Source organism: Athene cunicularia, assembly GCF_003259725.1.
Source record: "Athene cunicularia isolate RWA chromosome 5 unlocalized genomic scaffold, athCun1 chr5_part1, whole genome shotgun sequence".
In the NCBI taxonomy this organism is placed as follows: domain Eukaryota; kingdom Metazoa; phylum Chordata; class Aves; order Strigiformes; family Strigidae; genus Athene; species Athene cunicularia.
The window spans coordinates 32,449,318-32,463,997 of NW_020799101.1; the positions used below are offsets into that span (position 1 = coordinate 32,449,318).

The 14,680-nt window shown below is 36.3% G+C and overlaps 1 protein-coding gene across 1 annotated transcript in view; it reads right to left on the minus strand.

The window, feature by feature from the left end:
* Positions 1-14,680, minus strand: part of AQR (aquarius intron-binding spliceosomal factor) — a 53,607-nt gene that overhangs the window by 26,343 nt on the left and 12,584 nt on the right. The window contains exons 11-19 of the mRNA XM_026850072.1: positions 14,179-14,292; positions 13,289-13,392; positions 12,401-12,503; positions 11,340-11,460; positions 8,289-8,430; positions 7,370-7,548; positions 5,483-5,650; positions 4,894-5,063; positions 589-830 (exon numbers count right to left, since the gene is read on the minus strand). Of these exons, the coding sequence (XP_026705873.1) occupies positions 589-830; positions 4,894-5,063; positions 5,483-5,650; positions 7,370-7,548; positions 8,289-8,430; positions 11,340-11,460; positions 12,401-12,503; positions 13,289-13,392; positions 14,179-14,292 (1,343 nt within the window). The remainder of the gene's footprint in view (positions 1-588; positions 831-4,893; positions 5,064-5,482; positions 5,651-7,369; positions 7,549-8,288; positions 8,431-11,339; positions 11,461-12,400; positions 12,504-13,288; positions 13,393-14,178; positions 14,293-14,680) is intronic.

The window sequence follows — 14,680 nt, forward strand, 5'->3', positions numbered from 1 at the left end:
GGGACAGAACTCTCAAGTCTAAACATGCTGGACAACAGCACCACTGAAACAAAACATACAAATCTCATTTAAAGGTCACAAAGGTAGGCATCCTATTTCAGAAACCAAAAAAAAAAAAAAAAAAAAAAAAAAGCAATATGAGATTTCAGACAATTCTTTATTTTGATTGGTGTTTCCAAAAGCTCAAATTTTAACTGATGTTGAAATTGCTGTTCTCATTTTGCTTTAATGAGACACGTAAGGAAACTATGTAATTAAAAATCTTCAGGCTGAACTTGAGGAGGCTATATACCGTAATGCAGAAGTGAATACTATGTGTCTTGATCCTACCTCGTACTGCTGCTTTTCCCATATGTTCAACAGGCTCATCTACAAGCAAAGCTCTGATGCGTTTCTGTACAGCAGAAGCTGGTCTTGAGCCTAACTGTAGTACTGCTCTGTTATATAACTATTTAAATCTTAATATTAACTTAGTAAGATCTTTTCTTAAAAGAAACAGCACCTCCCTTCAACCACTGAACTCAGCTCCACCTGACAATGCACTTCAGCAAGAATACCACACCAGAGTACTTGAAATTCTGAGATCACCTGAAGGGGGGTATTTGCAGAACTGGATTGTCGACAGTCACTTTAATATTGTATCCAGGAAAGCTAGCTTTTAGGTGATCAATGGACAGGAAAGTGTCATTAAAATCCAGGGATGCAATCTGATTTGGCATTTTCGAATAGTGTGCACTACTTGGGTCTCCATATCCAAGAATGATGTCATGTAGCCAGTCAGGAACCACACAATCTGTGTTCATTAAATTCCTTATAGTCTCCAGAACAGCCTGCAAATTAGAAAAATAGAAAAAATGATTGGAGAGATTGACTTTTTACCATGAAAATGTGACATACTGAAGGCTAATTAAGCCTATTCTAAGATGCTAGCATATAACAGTCTTTAACTGACAGGTGTTTGGTTAGATTGAATCAATATATATATTGTGTATGTATGCAACCAAATGCCACTGTCAAACCATGTAATTCTTAAAACTCTCCTGTTAGTAAAGAGGACCATAATCATCAGCAAAGTTTTCATTCCAAAACACTCAGAGGGAGGAGAAAAAAAAGGTATAGAAGACCCTCATGCAGCTTAAGGCTTCTCTTTCAACCCTATAAATTTCATCCCTGCAGCCAGTTTATGTTTCCCTCCAAAGCTTGTTCTTCAACCCCAGATTAATTTATCTAGTCATCTATGATTATGTCAGTTTTTTATCTTCTTTCCTCCTCCTATGAAAACACCAATGCTCCAGACGCTGGACTTGCACACAGGGTGTGTGCATTTTAACTACGAGGTCGCTGAATTTTAGTCTTGTTAAAGGGCTACTTTAGCAGCAAGTCTTCAACGACCACCCTACTTGAAACTTGCTATTAGGACATCATGCATCTGTTCTTCAGCAGAAGAAACACAGGATATGAAATCTGTACGGATTTCCAGATCCTCCAACTTGTCATGCCATCAACAAGGACACAAATGGATAGTGCATCTGCACCAGGATATGACACCAGGATATAATTATGACACCAGGATATAATATGGACCTTCCAAATGCCAATCTTGTAAAGAACAGTCAGCCAAAATAAAGAATGGAATTTTATTCTGATAGTCTAAATTTACATATCCAACTCCAAAGGGCAGGATTTTCTGCTCATTTACTGCTTGCGTTGTATCATTCCAGGAATTAAAGCAATGTGATCACCATTCCTGCTTTAACAGTTAACCTCTATAAAGATTCTGATCCTTCCACTCTACTCAGCATGGGTGAGACCGTATCTGGAGTGCTGTGTCCAGTGCTGGGCTCCTCAGGACAAGACAAACAGACACACTGGAATGAGTCCTGTAAAGATCCACTAAAATGAATAAGGGATTGGAGAATCTGTTATATGAGAGGCTGAGAGATCTGGGATTATTTAGCCTCAGGAAAAGAAGACTCAAGGGGTGGTGGTGAACTTTGTCAGTTTGTATAAAAAAACCCCACCATAACGGGAGGAGGTAAGGACAATGGAACCATGTTCCTCTCAGTAGTTCCCTGTGAAAGGACATGAGGCAATGGCCACAAATTGAAATACAGGAAATTCCACTTAAATACATGAAAAGTTTTTACTGTACAGGCAATTGAACACTGGAACAGGTTGACTAGACAGGTTATGCAGTCTCCATCACTGGAGATACCCAACTGCAACTGTACAAAGCCAAAAGATCTTGAGAAACCTTCTCTATTTGACTCTACTTTAAGCAGGGCTCAGACTAGATCATCTCCAGAGGTCCCTCCAACTTTAACTATTCTGTGAATCTATGATTCTGTTCCTTCCAATCTCAACCATGCTGTGGATTCTGCGATAGCTCTATAAAGTTATTAACTCAAAGGGAACTTAGCAGTATAAAATTTAAGACTGATCTTAAAGCATATGCTGCATCCTTTCCCTATCTAAAAAGGTTGTTTGACTGTCTACCAGCAGAATGCCTCCTACTATGTCAGATGTAATTCTCATACCAAGGAAACATGTCGTAGCAAGTCTCTCCTTGTACAGGAACCTCTGGAGAGTCAAATTCCTAGCTATTGGAAGAAGTGAACCTGCACAGGATAATACAGCTGGCATCAAATATAACTGTGACACAGTGTACTCTAAAGCTCAGCCCTATTTTATAATAATGGGGATGGCTCAAAGAATCTCACCTGTTGCCTACAAACCACTCCAGAAACCTTCTCTCCTTATGGCTCTCCAAGGCCCGTAGCGTATTTCTTCTTGCTCTTGGTCTTACAAACATTTTAGTATGTGACTTGCATGACCAGAGATGTCCTGCACCTAACTTCTGAAGCCTGAAGGTTCCTGCAATTACTTCAAAGGCCCAAGACATACTGATGGGCAAATCCCATATTAAAAAAAATATTATATTTTTGTTGCAAATGTAAAATAAGTGTGTCTGGCTTTAATGTATATTAAGCATAACATAATATATTTGTGCTTTTCTTAGCACAAATAAATCTGAAAACATGGCTTCTTCAGGTAATATTTCTAAATCTAGATGATCAATTTCTAAGATGAAAGTTCAAGAAATATGTCCCTAACAGCTAACATGCTGTTTTTACGTCACTAAAACTTTGCTTCAGCTTTTCAAAAGTAACTTCTATACATGCGAAAATACATTAGTTCTTGTGAGAACTAACACTGCTGATCAATTATAGCAACATAGTGGTGTCACCTTCAGCAAACACTGTATTTACACTTCCACTTCTGTCTCATCTGCTTAATTAAAACTACACAAGAGATCTCTTGTCTTCTCTTCTAGAAGCTCAGCTTAAAACCTGAAGCTGCCTACTATCTGCTCAATACAGTATCGAAACTAACCACAGTGATACCTCATTTTCTTTTATCTAGCTGAAGTTAGGAAGGTTTGCAAGTGACATGGAATGCTTGCACCCAAACTGCAGCGATGTTATGAATCTGAAATATTTTTGTCTTGACAAATGAATGTGTGAGACTTAAGTAAAAACAAGCATAGAATGGTTTGTATTATGATTTGCCTGTAAGCTAACTGCAAGCACACAGTACAAATTTGAAAGCTACATTCACATCTAACAGCAATTCTGAGCAAACTTAAGTATTCACTGCAGCACTTCCCTTCTGACTACACAAAAGTGCACACATAAGTGCATAAAAGAACCCTCTACAGTGCCGCACACATCTATATTGCCAAGACACCAACAAGCTTTGGCAGAGAGTGCTTGTGTTTATAATGTAAAATCAACCTGCCACAGGCACACAACATAAAGAATAAATTTCGGTTTGGTTTTGGTTTTTTTTAAAGTAAAGTTATAAAGAACTATCTGTGAAGTACTTCCAGTATACCAATCCACAGCTGGATAGCACCAGAATGCTCTGTGCAGACTGCAAGCTACTGTTTCACACCTGAGGCATCTTTCCAGATAGAAAAAAAGAAGTCAGTCTTCCTGCCTCCCTCTATCCATCTGCACAGATCTTATTGCAGAATCCTTTACAATGAAAATCAACTTTAACGCACCGAAAAAAGACATTTTTTCGTTCATGTTGCATTTTCATAATGGAAAGCTCAAGGAACATTAAAGATTCAAAGGTCTAAATGATCTAATAGCAAAGAAATTGAGCACCCATACAAGAAATATTTTCAGATACGCAAAATTATGCACTCTCACAGCAAAAAGCAGCCAACCAAATCTTGTGCTGCATTAGGAAGCTGCCAGCAGGTCAAAGGAGCCGCTCCTTCCTCTCTGCTCAGCACTGTTGAGGCCGAATCACAGAACAGTTTGGGTTGGAAGGGACCTTTAAAGGTCATCTAGTCCAACCCACCCTGCAATGAACAGGGCCATCTTCAACTAGATGAGGTTGCTCAGAGCTCCATCCAACCTGACCTTGAAAGTCTCCAGGGATGGGGCATCTACCCTGTTCAGGTATTTCACCACCCCCATTGTGAAAAATTCCTCCTTGTATCTGGTCTGCATGTACCCTTTGACTTCACCTTTTGACTAGTTACTCCTCCTTTTCCTACAGTCCACTATCGGATAACAAAAACGTTCCATATATGCCCTTAACCCAAAAGGTCAAATACAACTAGTCCATAGGCTACTAGTTAAAAGACTGAAATTACAAACTAATGTTTATTAATATACTCAAGTGAAGTAGGAGTGTTCTGATTTTAAGTAACTTCAACACTTACCTGCAGGAGGAAGTTACCACCAGCTGACATTCTCTAACTTCTAGAAGTTATCCAATGCCACCTAAAAAGCCTAAATACATGCATCTAAAGTCTCAGTACTGCTGAGCATATTCAGACAAACTCATATCCTAAGAGTCAGTGAGTAAATAACTTACCTTGAAATTGTTTTCTTTCGGTTTTCTTCTCATTATTATGTTAAATGTCTCATAAACATCTTCTGCTCCATTTTGGATTGTGTTGGTCATGTCTTGCTGATACTGGTTTGGGTCCAGAAACACTCTGTATGTTCTGCAATCCCCTTTAAGTCTTGGTTTGGGTTCAGGTCCTGCCCGTAATGAAACGGTAACATTAGAATTTGAAATAGTGCTAAAAGCTGATTATCATTCAAATAAGTGATACATAATTGTTCCCAAAATGAAATTTATACAAATTCATATGATGAATATAATTTCTGCACAGATTACAAACAATTATATTTCATGTTTTCATTCCATTTATAGCAGGTTTTGAGTATTAACTATTTTATTCTTTAAAACACCCTGGATTTCTTTAACTAATCTAATTACATCTAATTTTACCAGAGGAAACTAGTTCACCTTTCTTGGGCCGCTTATGGATTTTTTTTTTTTTCTAGTACATAACAAATACAATGAGCATTGCTTAAAAGCGAAGCAAACCAACAATTAGCCTGTTAAAAAAAAAAAAAAAACTCACAACTTTCAAAAAAGTTTCGTTATATCATACCTTCTTCAATAACACGTCCTTTCTCATCCAACATGCCCTGGATTTCACAGCCTCTGACATACACCAGTCCAGTTTGCTCTACAAAAGGTCGTCGTCGGTCAAACTTGGTGCCATAAGGTTGCGTGGGACGTACCGTAACCAAAAAGCAGACATCATGTTTACGTAGACCTAATTCCAAAAAGTAACATTCAGTAATTTGATTGAACGCTAATTTTCCTTATCCGTTCCTTAATATACACACAATATAATACACAGAAGTTTCTTTTAAATAAAAAACTACCTGTTTAGAAAATAATGTGTTCTGTTTCTAAACAAGCATTTAACAGTCTTACCTTAAAATTAGCGTGTCATTAATCACTTATTCTCATTGCTTTCTTCTGGACTAATCTCCAGTTGGTTTTTTAGTTTGTTTGTTTTGGTTTTTTTTTGGTTTTTTGTGGGGTTTTTTTTTACAATAATTTAAGTGCAGTGCCTAGAACTGGCCACAAAATCCTACACAATGTTACATTAGTTATCTAATTAACAGAGTAAAAGGTCACTTAAAGTTACTTGTTTTCCATGCTACATTCCAGTTTATAAATCCCAATATGACTTGTTTGAGTGTTTTTCCCTCAGCAGTAACATGATGTTGTGGAGTCACACTTGCTTTTTAGCAACGATGACCTCGGACTCTTTTCATTCTGCAGAGCTACCGCCTAACAAGTTATTCCCCCAGCACGCATTTCTACAGTGACTTGTTCTTGCTTAAGTTTAGTATCTTAACATTCATCCCTGTTGAACTACACCCTACTTCTAAAATATAATTTCTCCAAATCTCTAATGTAATTTTGAACACTAGCCCTCTTCTCCAATATACTTACATGCTCTCACAGATCTAAGACACCTTCAAAATTAGTAAACACATGCTGTATTCTTCATACGAGAATAATAATTTCTCATTACACACCAGATTTTATCTAACCTAAAGCAGTTTTATCAAGACCCTGTTACGTCAGGCAATGATTCATTAATTCGCCTCCTCAGTTTTGATTAAATTAATGCATTACAGCTTCAGCCTCTATTCTAGTATTTAAAAAGCTAGGTGTACCCCTATATAGCTACCTTCAGTATAATGAAGTCTGCTGCCATCTTACTAGCTTTTCTACTTCAATAGAAATCTACATTCCCAAACTTGTTTATGCTGATTTATCACACGCTCCAGCTTTAGCATTTGTGCTATGTGACCTGTAATCACACTATGCAGCTCCAGCACATTTAACAGGTTTCTCTCACAAAAGAGAAAGGGGTGACATTTACTGATAATCCAAGTACAAGTACATGCTTCTATGCCACTTGCTAACACGGTCAACTAAAGTTCAATTCCCCAAGCAAAAGAAGTGCCACCTGTGAACACTTACATGAAGCAGTATTCAGTACAGTCAGCCTTTCTAACAACATTCAAATATACTGAAAAAAGTCACCAAAATGCACTGGTATAACTTAAATCAAAATCGGTCCTCTCCATTTGTGTACGAGACAAATGCCACATTCCCCACTATTCCAATATGACACTATTAGCAGGCATATTAATTTAAAATGCTAAGTTACTTTTCCACATTCTCTGTAAAGGGCAGAAAATTACAGTTACAAACTGAATGACATCAGTCTGAAATATCAAACATTTCATTTCCAACAGTCATGTGAATACTTAAATAAATTCAATCTTCATTTTAGGAAAGTATAGACTTATTAGACTTGGAATTTGAGTAATTGTTTAAGAAAACAGTATATTAAGATTGGCAAATCTGTATCTTGGATTAAAAAAACCCTACTTACAAATAAAATTACATCAAACTGTATTTTGATGAGCACCTGTTTTGAGCACCTTATTTCAAAGAATATAAGTACCTTCCCATTCATCTTTGATGTTATCTCGGACATTCAAATTAATTGTAACATCTGCTCTTACTCGCATGGGCCAGTTTTCACCAATATTGGGCTTTGCCACCTCCACCACTGTGAAAGAGACAATGGGCTGTGCCATCCTAGCCCATCCACCAAAGACCACACCTCCATATTCTGATAACCTAAAAAAAACAAAAAACAAAAAAACCCCAAAAATTCCCAAACACCAAAGTTTTGTCAGTCATTATCTGATAACATGTTCAGGGTTTTTTTTTTTAAACTGTTGAACAGTTTACCTCAGTCAGCTCTAATACAAAAGTAGAAGTCTTAATTTTACATGCTGCTGAAGTAGATGTACATAATTCTGCATTTTAAAACTGAAGCATAATATGAACTGACTTATACTTCAAGAAACAAAGTCATATGCTAGCATTATAAAAATACAAACTCAGATAGAGAAAAACAACTACTGAGTATAAGAGATATCACACCAAACGATCCCTTGAAATCTAAAGAGGATCAAAATGTGACAGATGGCAAATTCAAGCATACTCAGTAACACATCTCATAAACCAGAAGAGTTGGTAGTAAGTTTCCAGATTTTGTAATGTCAGCCAAGGTTTAGTACTTTTGGAACACTAACTCAATCCATCTTAACACAACAAAGGTTGGTTGTTAGCATCCAACATACTGCCTTAACACATCTACAGGGACACACATCAACACACCCTTACAGAAATCATCCCACAAGATGGCAACACCTTATGGAAGAAGTTAGTATAAAACATAGTATCTATGCAATAATTAAAAATACATTTGTTACTACATATTTAGTATATACACAGTATCAGTTACTCATTCTTGAATGCATTTTGATTTCAATTGAAGAACTGACTGGTTTGCAGCAGTTAATAAATATTACCATGGTTTCATCCTACTGACACTATCCTCAATGTCCTGTCTGATCTCGTAGGTAGACTCTAAGCGGAAAAGATTGAAGTTCCTCAGCAGGTAGTCATGAAGAGTCAGAAACTGGAGATTCAATTTGGGAAGTGCAAGACAGCCTAAGAGGGTAAGGGTGGGAGGGAAGAGGTATTTGATGAATAAATGAAGATTAATTAATACATTGGTTCTACAAATTTATAAATATATACACACCTTATTCTATAACTGCCATACACATTATCCTGGGAGATTCTAAGAATGACTCCTTTTATAAATATATGCCACTAAAAAGCACATATTTTTCAGGTTTTCTATAAATCAACCTGCACAAGATGAAAGGAACTTTCACCCTTCCGGCAATAAACACAGTGAAATTTTTAAAGACTGAATCCTTCCCTGTATTCAGACTACAACAAAATTGATTGTATAAAAATCAAGTGTAGGATAATGTAATGGTACTTTGCAAATATAACAATTAAGCTAGCATTAAATAATGATGAAAAAGGCCCATTAAGTAACAAAAAACATGCATTATCTAACAATTCCACAATTCCAATAATTTATATTTAGTAGAAGCCATAAAAATCATTAATGTAGAAAAAAGTTTTAAGCCAAAAAATCAAATTTTAATACACAACTTTCCTCAGAACTTTATGTTACTAATTTTTTTTTTTTTTTTGATTTTTTTTTTTTTTTTTTTTTGAGAATGAAAATATGTGAAGATTAGATATAACTAAACAAGGAGCGTTAAAACTCCTAGATAGGTCCTAAAGCTTTTATAGCTTTAGGGTAGTCTCAGATGTAAATTTTCTATAATAAAAATTCTTCTGTGTTACTCATTTAACATTACTGGACTATGCTCCAAGACCTGTGAAAGCATCATGGTTTTCTGACTAGCAATATTAGCCTTGAAACCTTTCACTGGTATACGTGCTACCTACTGGCCCTCACATGCACCAAGATACAATGGCAGTGAAGAAAGGTGGCACAACACAGTTATTTCTATTCTGGAAAGCCTCATGGTGATAAGATACTTTAACACATTACCCAGCACCAACAAACCCTGTCCTGTAAAGCTAGTTATATGCACAAAGGGCAGGGCCTGAAGTAACACCTCTTTTAGGCTGCACAGCATTTATCAGACAGATAGTCTTCTTCCCTCTTTTAAAAGGAAGTAGAAATGATACTCTTATCTTCCTTGGGCTAAACTACTCTTATTTAAGTTTTAGAATTACTCCTATTTAAGATTTAGACCAAAAGAATTTAGCTACTGCTGAGACACAAAAAACCCCAAGACCACAAAACCAGAACTGTCTTGTTTCAAATTAGGGCTGGAGAATACATGGAGATTAAAATGAGAAAGTGTAACCTGAAACTAAGAGAAACAAACCAGAAAACTACTTTTAACAGTCTGACAGCAACAGAAATGCTTCACAACAGTGCTATCAATATGAGGATAATAATAGCAAAAGACCTCACCAGAGAAGGAGGAAATGTTTCCACTAGCAACCACTGCTACTTGCCAGAATTACATTTCACCATTAATAAAATTTCTTTTATGCATTATCAAGAAGTCACAAAACAGCACTGAAATAGGTGTGATGAGCTGCTCTTCCCCCTTGTCCCAGCAGTAACACATATATTGTGATTAATATATTTGGCTAATAAAACACAAAATAAATACAGACTGCAGGAATAAGTTAAGTACTGCAAAGCCAGCCTTCCAATATGGTCTGAATGACAGTAAAGCTACCTTGACTTTTACTTAAGAACTTGAATGTTCCAGATGATTAGAACAATCTATGTGGTGTTCACCAAAATACAAAATAAAATTTAAATAATCTTGGTTTATATTTAAATTTCCTAGAAATAACAGCAATCACCCCTGGTTTGGGGGTCTTTTTTTGCTTGTTTTGTTTTGGGTGTGGGGTGTGTGTGTCTTGTTTTTTGTTGTTGTTTGTTTTAAAGGATAAACCCCATCAGGAGATCTATTACTCAGAGAATCAATCAACTTTTAACTACTTGTATACTAAACATAACTATCTATTCTTCGGCTGATCTCTAGATAGTGTTTATCATATCTGTTTTGAAAAAGATCATTTGTTGTCTATAACCCTGCCTAAAGGGGTCAAATTTCAAAACTAATTTTCTTCCCATTAATACTTGTTCACAGATAATTTATCAAAACCAAACCCTAATTTATTCTAAACTTGAGGATTACATCTACACAAAAAAACACTCTGAATCAAAACTACACGGAGGAAGGTGCAGAATACTCACTGCTCAAACCAGAAACATACTTTATAGTAGTCTTTGAAGATATATGTTGTTATTTGGAATTTCCGTGTTCCAAATTGATATTTTCACATTCCTAATTAAAGTTCTCATGATCCACATTAAAATATTTTTTTAAAGTAGATACACAAAAATACACGTGCTGTTTATTGTGAGACTTAAAGTTACATAATTCCTGGTTTGCAATACCTGCAGTTTGCTTCCTTGCCCATGAGCACATTGAACAAGAACACTAGGTTTTGAACTTAGTGAGTGCATATACTATCTTTCAGTGACTAAACGTACACTTCTACTTTGATAAAAAAAGAGGAAAATAATTAATTCCTACCACCACCACTCTTTTTTTCATTTTTAAAAGGCTGTCTTGAACACATTTAAAAGCAAAGCACAGGCAAAAGCTTTTTCTGCTGCATGTTTACAACCTGTTTCACCTCACAGTAACTGCCTGTGCCACAGCTGGTGGTACAGCACATCTGTTACTCAGATGAGAATCAAATACATGTATTTGTGTAAACACGGACCTTTGGATTTTTAAGGTGCTATAAATTTGCTAAAAATTTCATCTCAGAGTTCTGATTCACAACTCAAAAAAAGCTGACCTTATGCTAAGATAATGGAAAATGCCAAAAGTACTGCATATAAGTTCCAAACACAGAATAAACACAGACATCAGAACTACTTTTTTTGCAACATTTACTGTCCTCTTCAGCATTTACTGAACTACTAATCATACCTTCTCCAGAATAATATTCAGTTGGTACAATGTTTTCATCCCAAATAATCTTCTCTGTGGGATAAAGAGGCATCTGGTTGAGTTGCTGGATTTGAGATATTCGTCGCTCATGACGGGAAACCTAAAGAAAGGATGCATTTGAAACTTCTGTAAGTCAAAATCAGACAATAAAGCTATTTTTGAAACATATATATTAATCCATAAGATTGCTGGTGGTCACTTGCCATCTTGTCTCTTTTATTAAAGTGCTGTTTTGTTTTTTTAAAATTAAATATAACTAAATGCATATAGTGACATCAGAAGATGAACAAACACAGAGTCTGACTATCATAGTACTAGAGTCAAAACAATCTCAGCAGACCAAAAATGGCACAACAGAACTGAAAATATTCAGTCAAGGCTTAGCAGAAAATCAACTTCAAATAAAATTTATTTTTCATTCCAGTAAACATATGGCCAATAGCTAACTAACACTGCTCACTCAGCAACAGCTACTCTTAATTCCCCCTTTGGGAGAAAAAAATCCATCCACAAAATCAGCCCATAAAAAAGATTTTAAAAAACAACGATACCATTCCAATACTGATAGAAGATTAGAAGCCTACTGTAATGTTGTTATGCACTGAATATCCAAAAAAACCCCACTACATGCATCAAATTGTATTTCAAATGGCCTTATGGAATCAAATAGATACTGAATATCTAGATCTACTTTAGTGGGTTTCTTCAAAAAGGACACATGGGTTGCTAAGAACTTCTCCAGAAGAACTCAAAACTGTTGCTCAAAAATGTTGTTGCTTATTGACCTTTACAATTACACCATAAGCACACATACTAGTTTCTCACGGAAACTACATTTATAAATACACATTTTCAAATGCTTAATTTATATAGTATTAAATCCCATCTTAGCACCCCTTTTACTACTACAACACTCCTGTGGTTCACAGGATTCAGCAAGAGGTCCTAAACGGCTACTTTACTACAGGGTAGTTGCTAGGTTTAGCTACACCTTGAGTTGGCAAACCCCAAATTACAAGCAGTACGAATTGCGTTTTTACCAGCAGCTCGAGCAGAAAGTCCTTGTCGTAGCCGGAGTCCTGCCCCTCCGGCAGGGCGGGCAGCAGGCAGAGGTGCGACGCCACCTGGTGGAGAACGCGCGAGCTGCACAGCGGGAGGGAAAACACAGGCCTGTCACACCCGCCCCACGGCCCGCTCCTCTTACCCAGAGAAAATCCCCACCGTCACCTTCAGCACAGACCAACAATTACCGAGCAGTGCTCTAAGTGCCCTTGGAAATATTTAAAATATTTACTTTTGGAACTGTTACAAAGCGCTCTAGAGCACTTCTACGGGTGTGGCGTGTTCAGCCACAGGCATACACTGAACCACTCAGAGGAAATAAAGAGTGAGGTGGGAATACTTTTTCTTGTTTCAAGACATGTTCCTGAAACCAGTACAAAACAACAAAGCACACATCGCCTTTGTCAAAATACAGACTGTTATCCTTTTAATCACAGCATTTGGAATACAGTCCAGTTAATATAGTGGTATACCTCTACGATTTCTGTTGTAGTTTTTGTACAGAACAGCAAAAATACTGAATTTAAGAAGTTACAGGTTAACTACTCTAAGTCAATTACTGCTACTATTACTTTAAGCAGCTAAATATTTTCCAGAACATTAGTGCTTTCTCACACTCATTAGAAAAAAAAGAAAATTAAAAATATTTTTCTTATACTGGAATTCTACTACTTCATTACTACTGGATACAAACTCTCTCCGTCTCCCTGTTTCAGCAGATGTAAAGGCACCATGGCAAGATAGAAAGTCACATGAAAAGGCACATGAGAAGTCAGAAAGAAAAAAAGTCTAGAAATTTGTTAAATTAAAACATACTGAGAACAAAGAATTTCAATTTCATGTTAAATTTCATTTTGATAACTTACCTAAGGGGTCCAAATAACTTCACTAGGGAATCACGAGTATCTACTGCAGCTACATTTGAGAGTGCAAAGTCATATAACTCCGGGAAATGTGCAAATGCAGCTCTCTACAAAAGACCCACGCCCAAAAACTGAATGTAAGCACATTAACGAAACAATTTAATAACAATCTAAATATTTACACAAAAACGTATCTTCATCTGATAGCACCCTTTGACATTACCAGGATAGAAATAACACCCAGGTGAAATATCAGTTTTTCTTAGTTAACACCACTTATTTATTAGTCCTGTGCTTTTGACACAGTATCTTTTTTATACACCCTCCTATCAGCATTTGTTCTGTCATTAAAACATAAGGGGGCAGACATGTAGCCTTGCAGACAACTAAGAAAAACAAGGAACAAGTTTAATTTAACTAGGCTTCCTTGATTTTTTTTTTGTTAAAACTGATAGGAAAAATTCTGAAAAGTGTAACTATCTTTACATGACTACAAGTGATGTGAATTGTGTCTCTTATGTACTCTTATTGCTACCATATGTGTGTACTGATCTTGAAGAAATGGTGCCACCTATCGCATAATCGTAAGTTAAGTTTCTACAGCACTTAATTTTACCTTCTGAATAGATTTAACGGGAGTAGTTCACCTCCACAGTATCAAATCAGAAGTGGTTCTTTGTTAGAACATATTATTTAGTCAGTCACACACATAACATTGCAGTGTTAAGTGTCTTCAAAAAGGTATAGAAAGTCAAGTTAAAACTATTCCTGTAACTCAGTAGGAAAAGAAGTTTCCTTTGTGAAATAACTAAATGTCTATTCCAGATGCAAACTAGACTGAAACAACACAATCACATCATTTTCTTCCGATAAGCACTCCACTCTCTGCCTACCTGTAGAGAAGTAATTCTGTCATAGTGAATTGTTGTCATCTCATTCTCTGTCAAAGCATTTCCAGTCTGATCATTGATTTCAAAGCCAGTGTAGAATTTGAGCATATCTAAAAGCTGAGACATCATCCATATAAATTAGTGATCAACAATAAGAGGCACCATACCACCAACAAAACCATAATTTAAGAGGACAAATCTGGGCACCATGCACAAACAAGAGCTCCTCAAAGTTCTTGAAGAAATGCACTAAGGAGTGGTATCTAAATTTTATACTTTGCTGACACACAAAAGAGTTTTATTTAGGTATCTCATCTACAAGCCATAGAAATTACAGCACAGCCATAAAAAACAATATACTGTCTATGACTGAGTTAACTGAAGGACAGCAGTGAAACACAGCTGCACCGTAGAACAGTCTGAGGTCAAAACAAAGCACAGAGGAAAGTATTGGTAACAGCTTCTGCTATACACCAGAAGCTGCACAGTTTTCTAGGCTGTACTT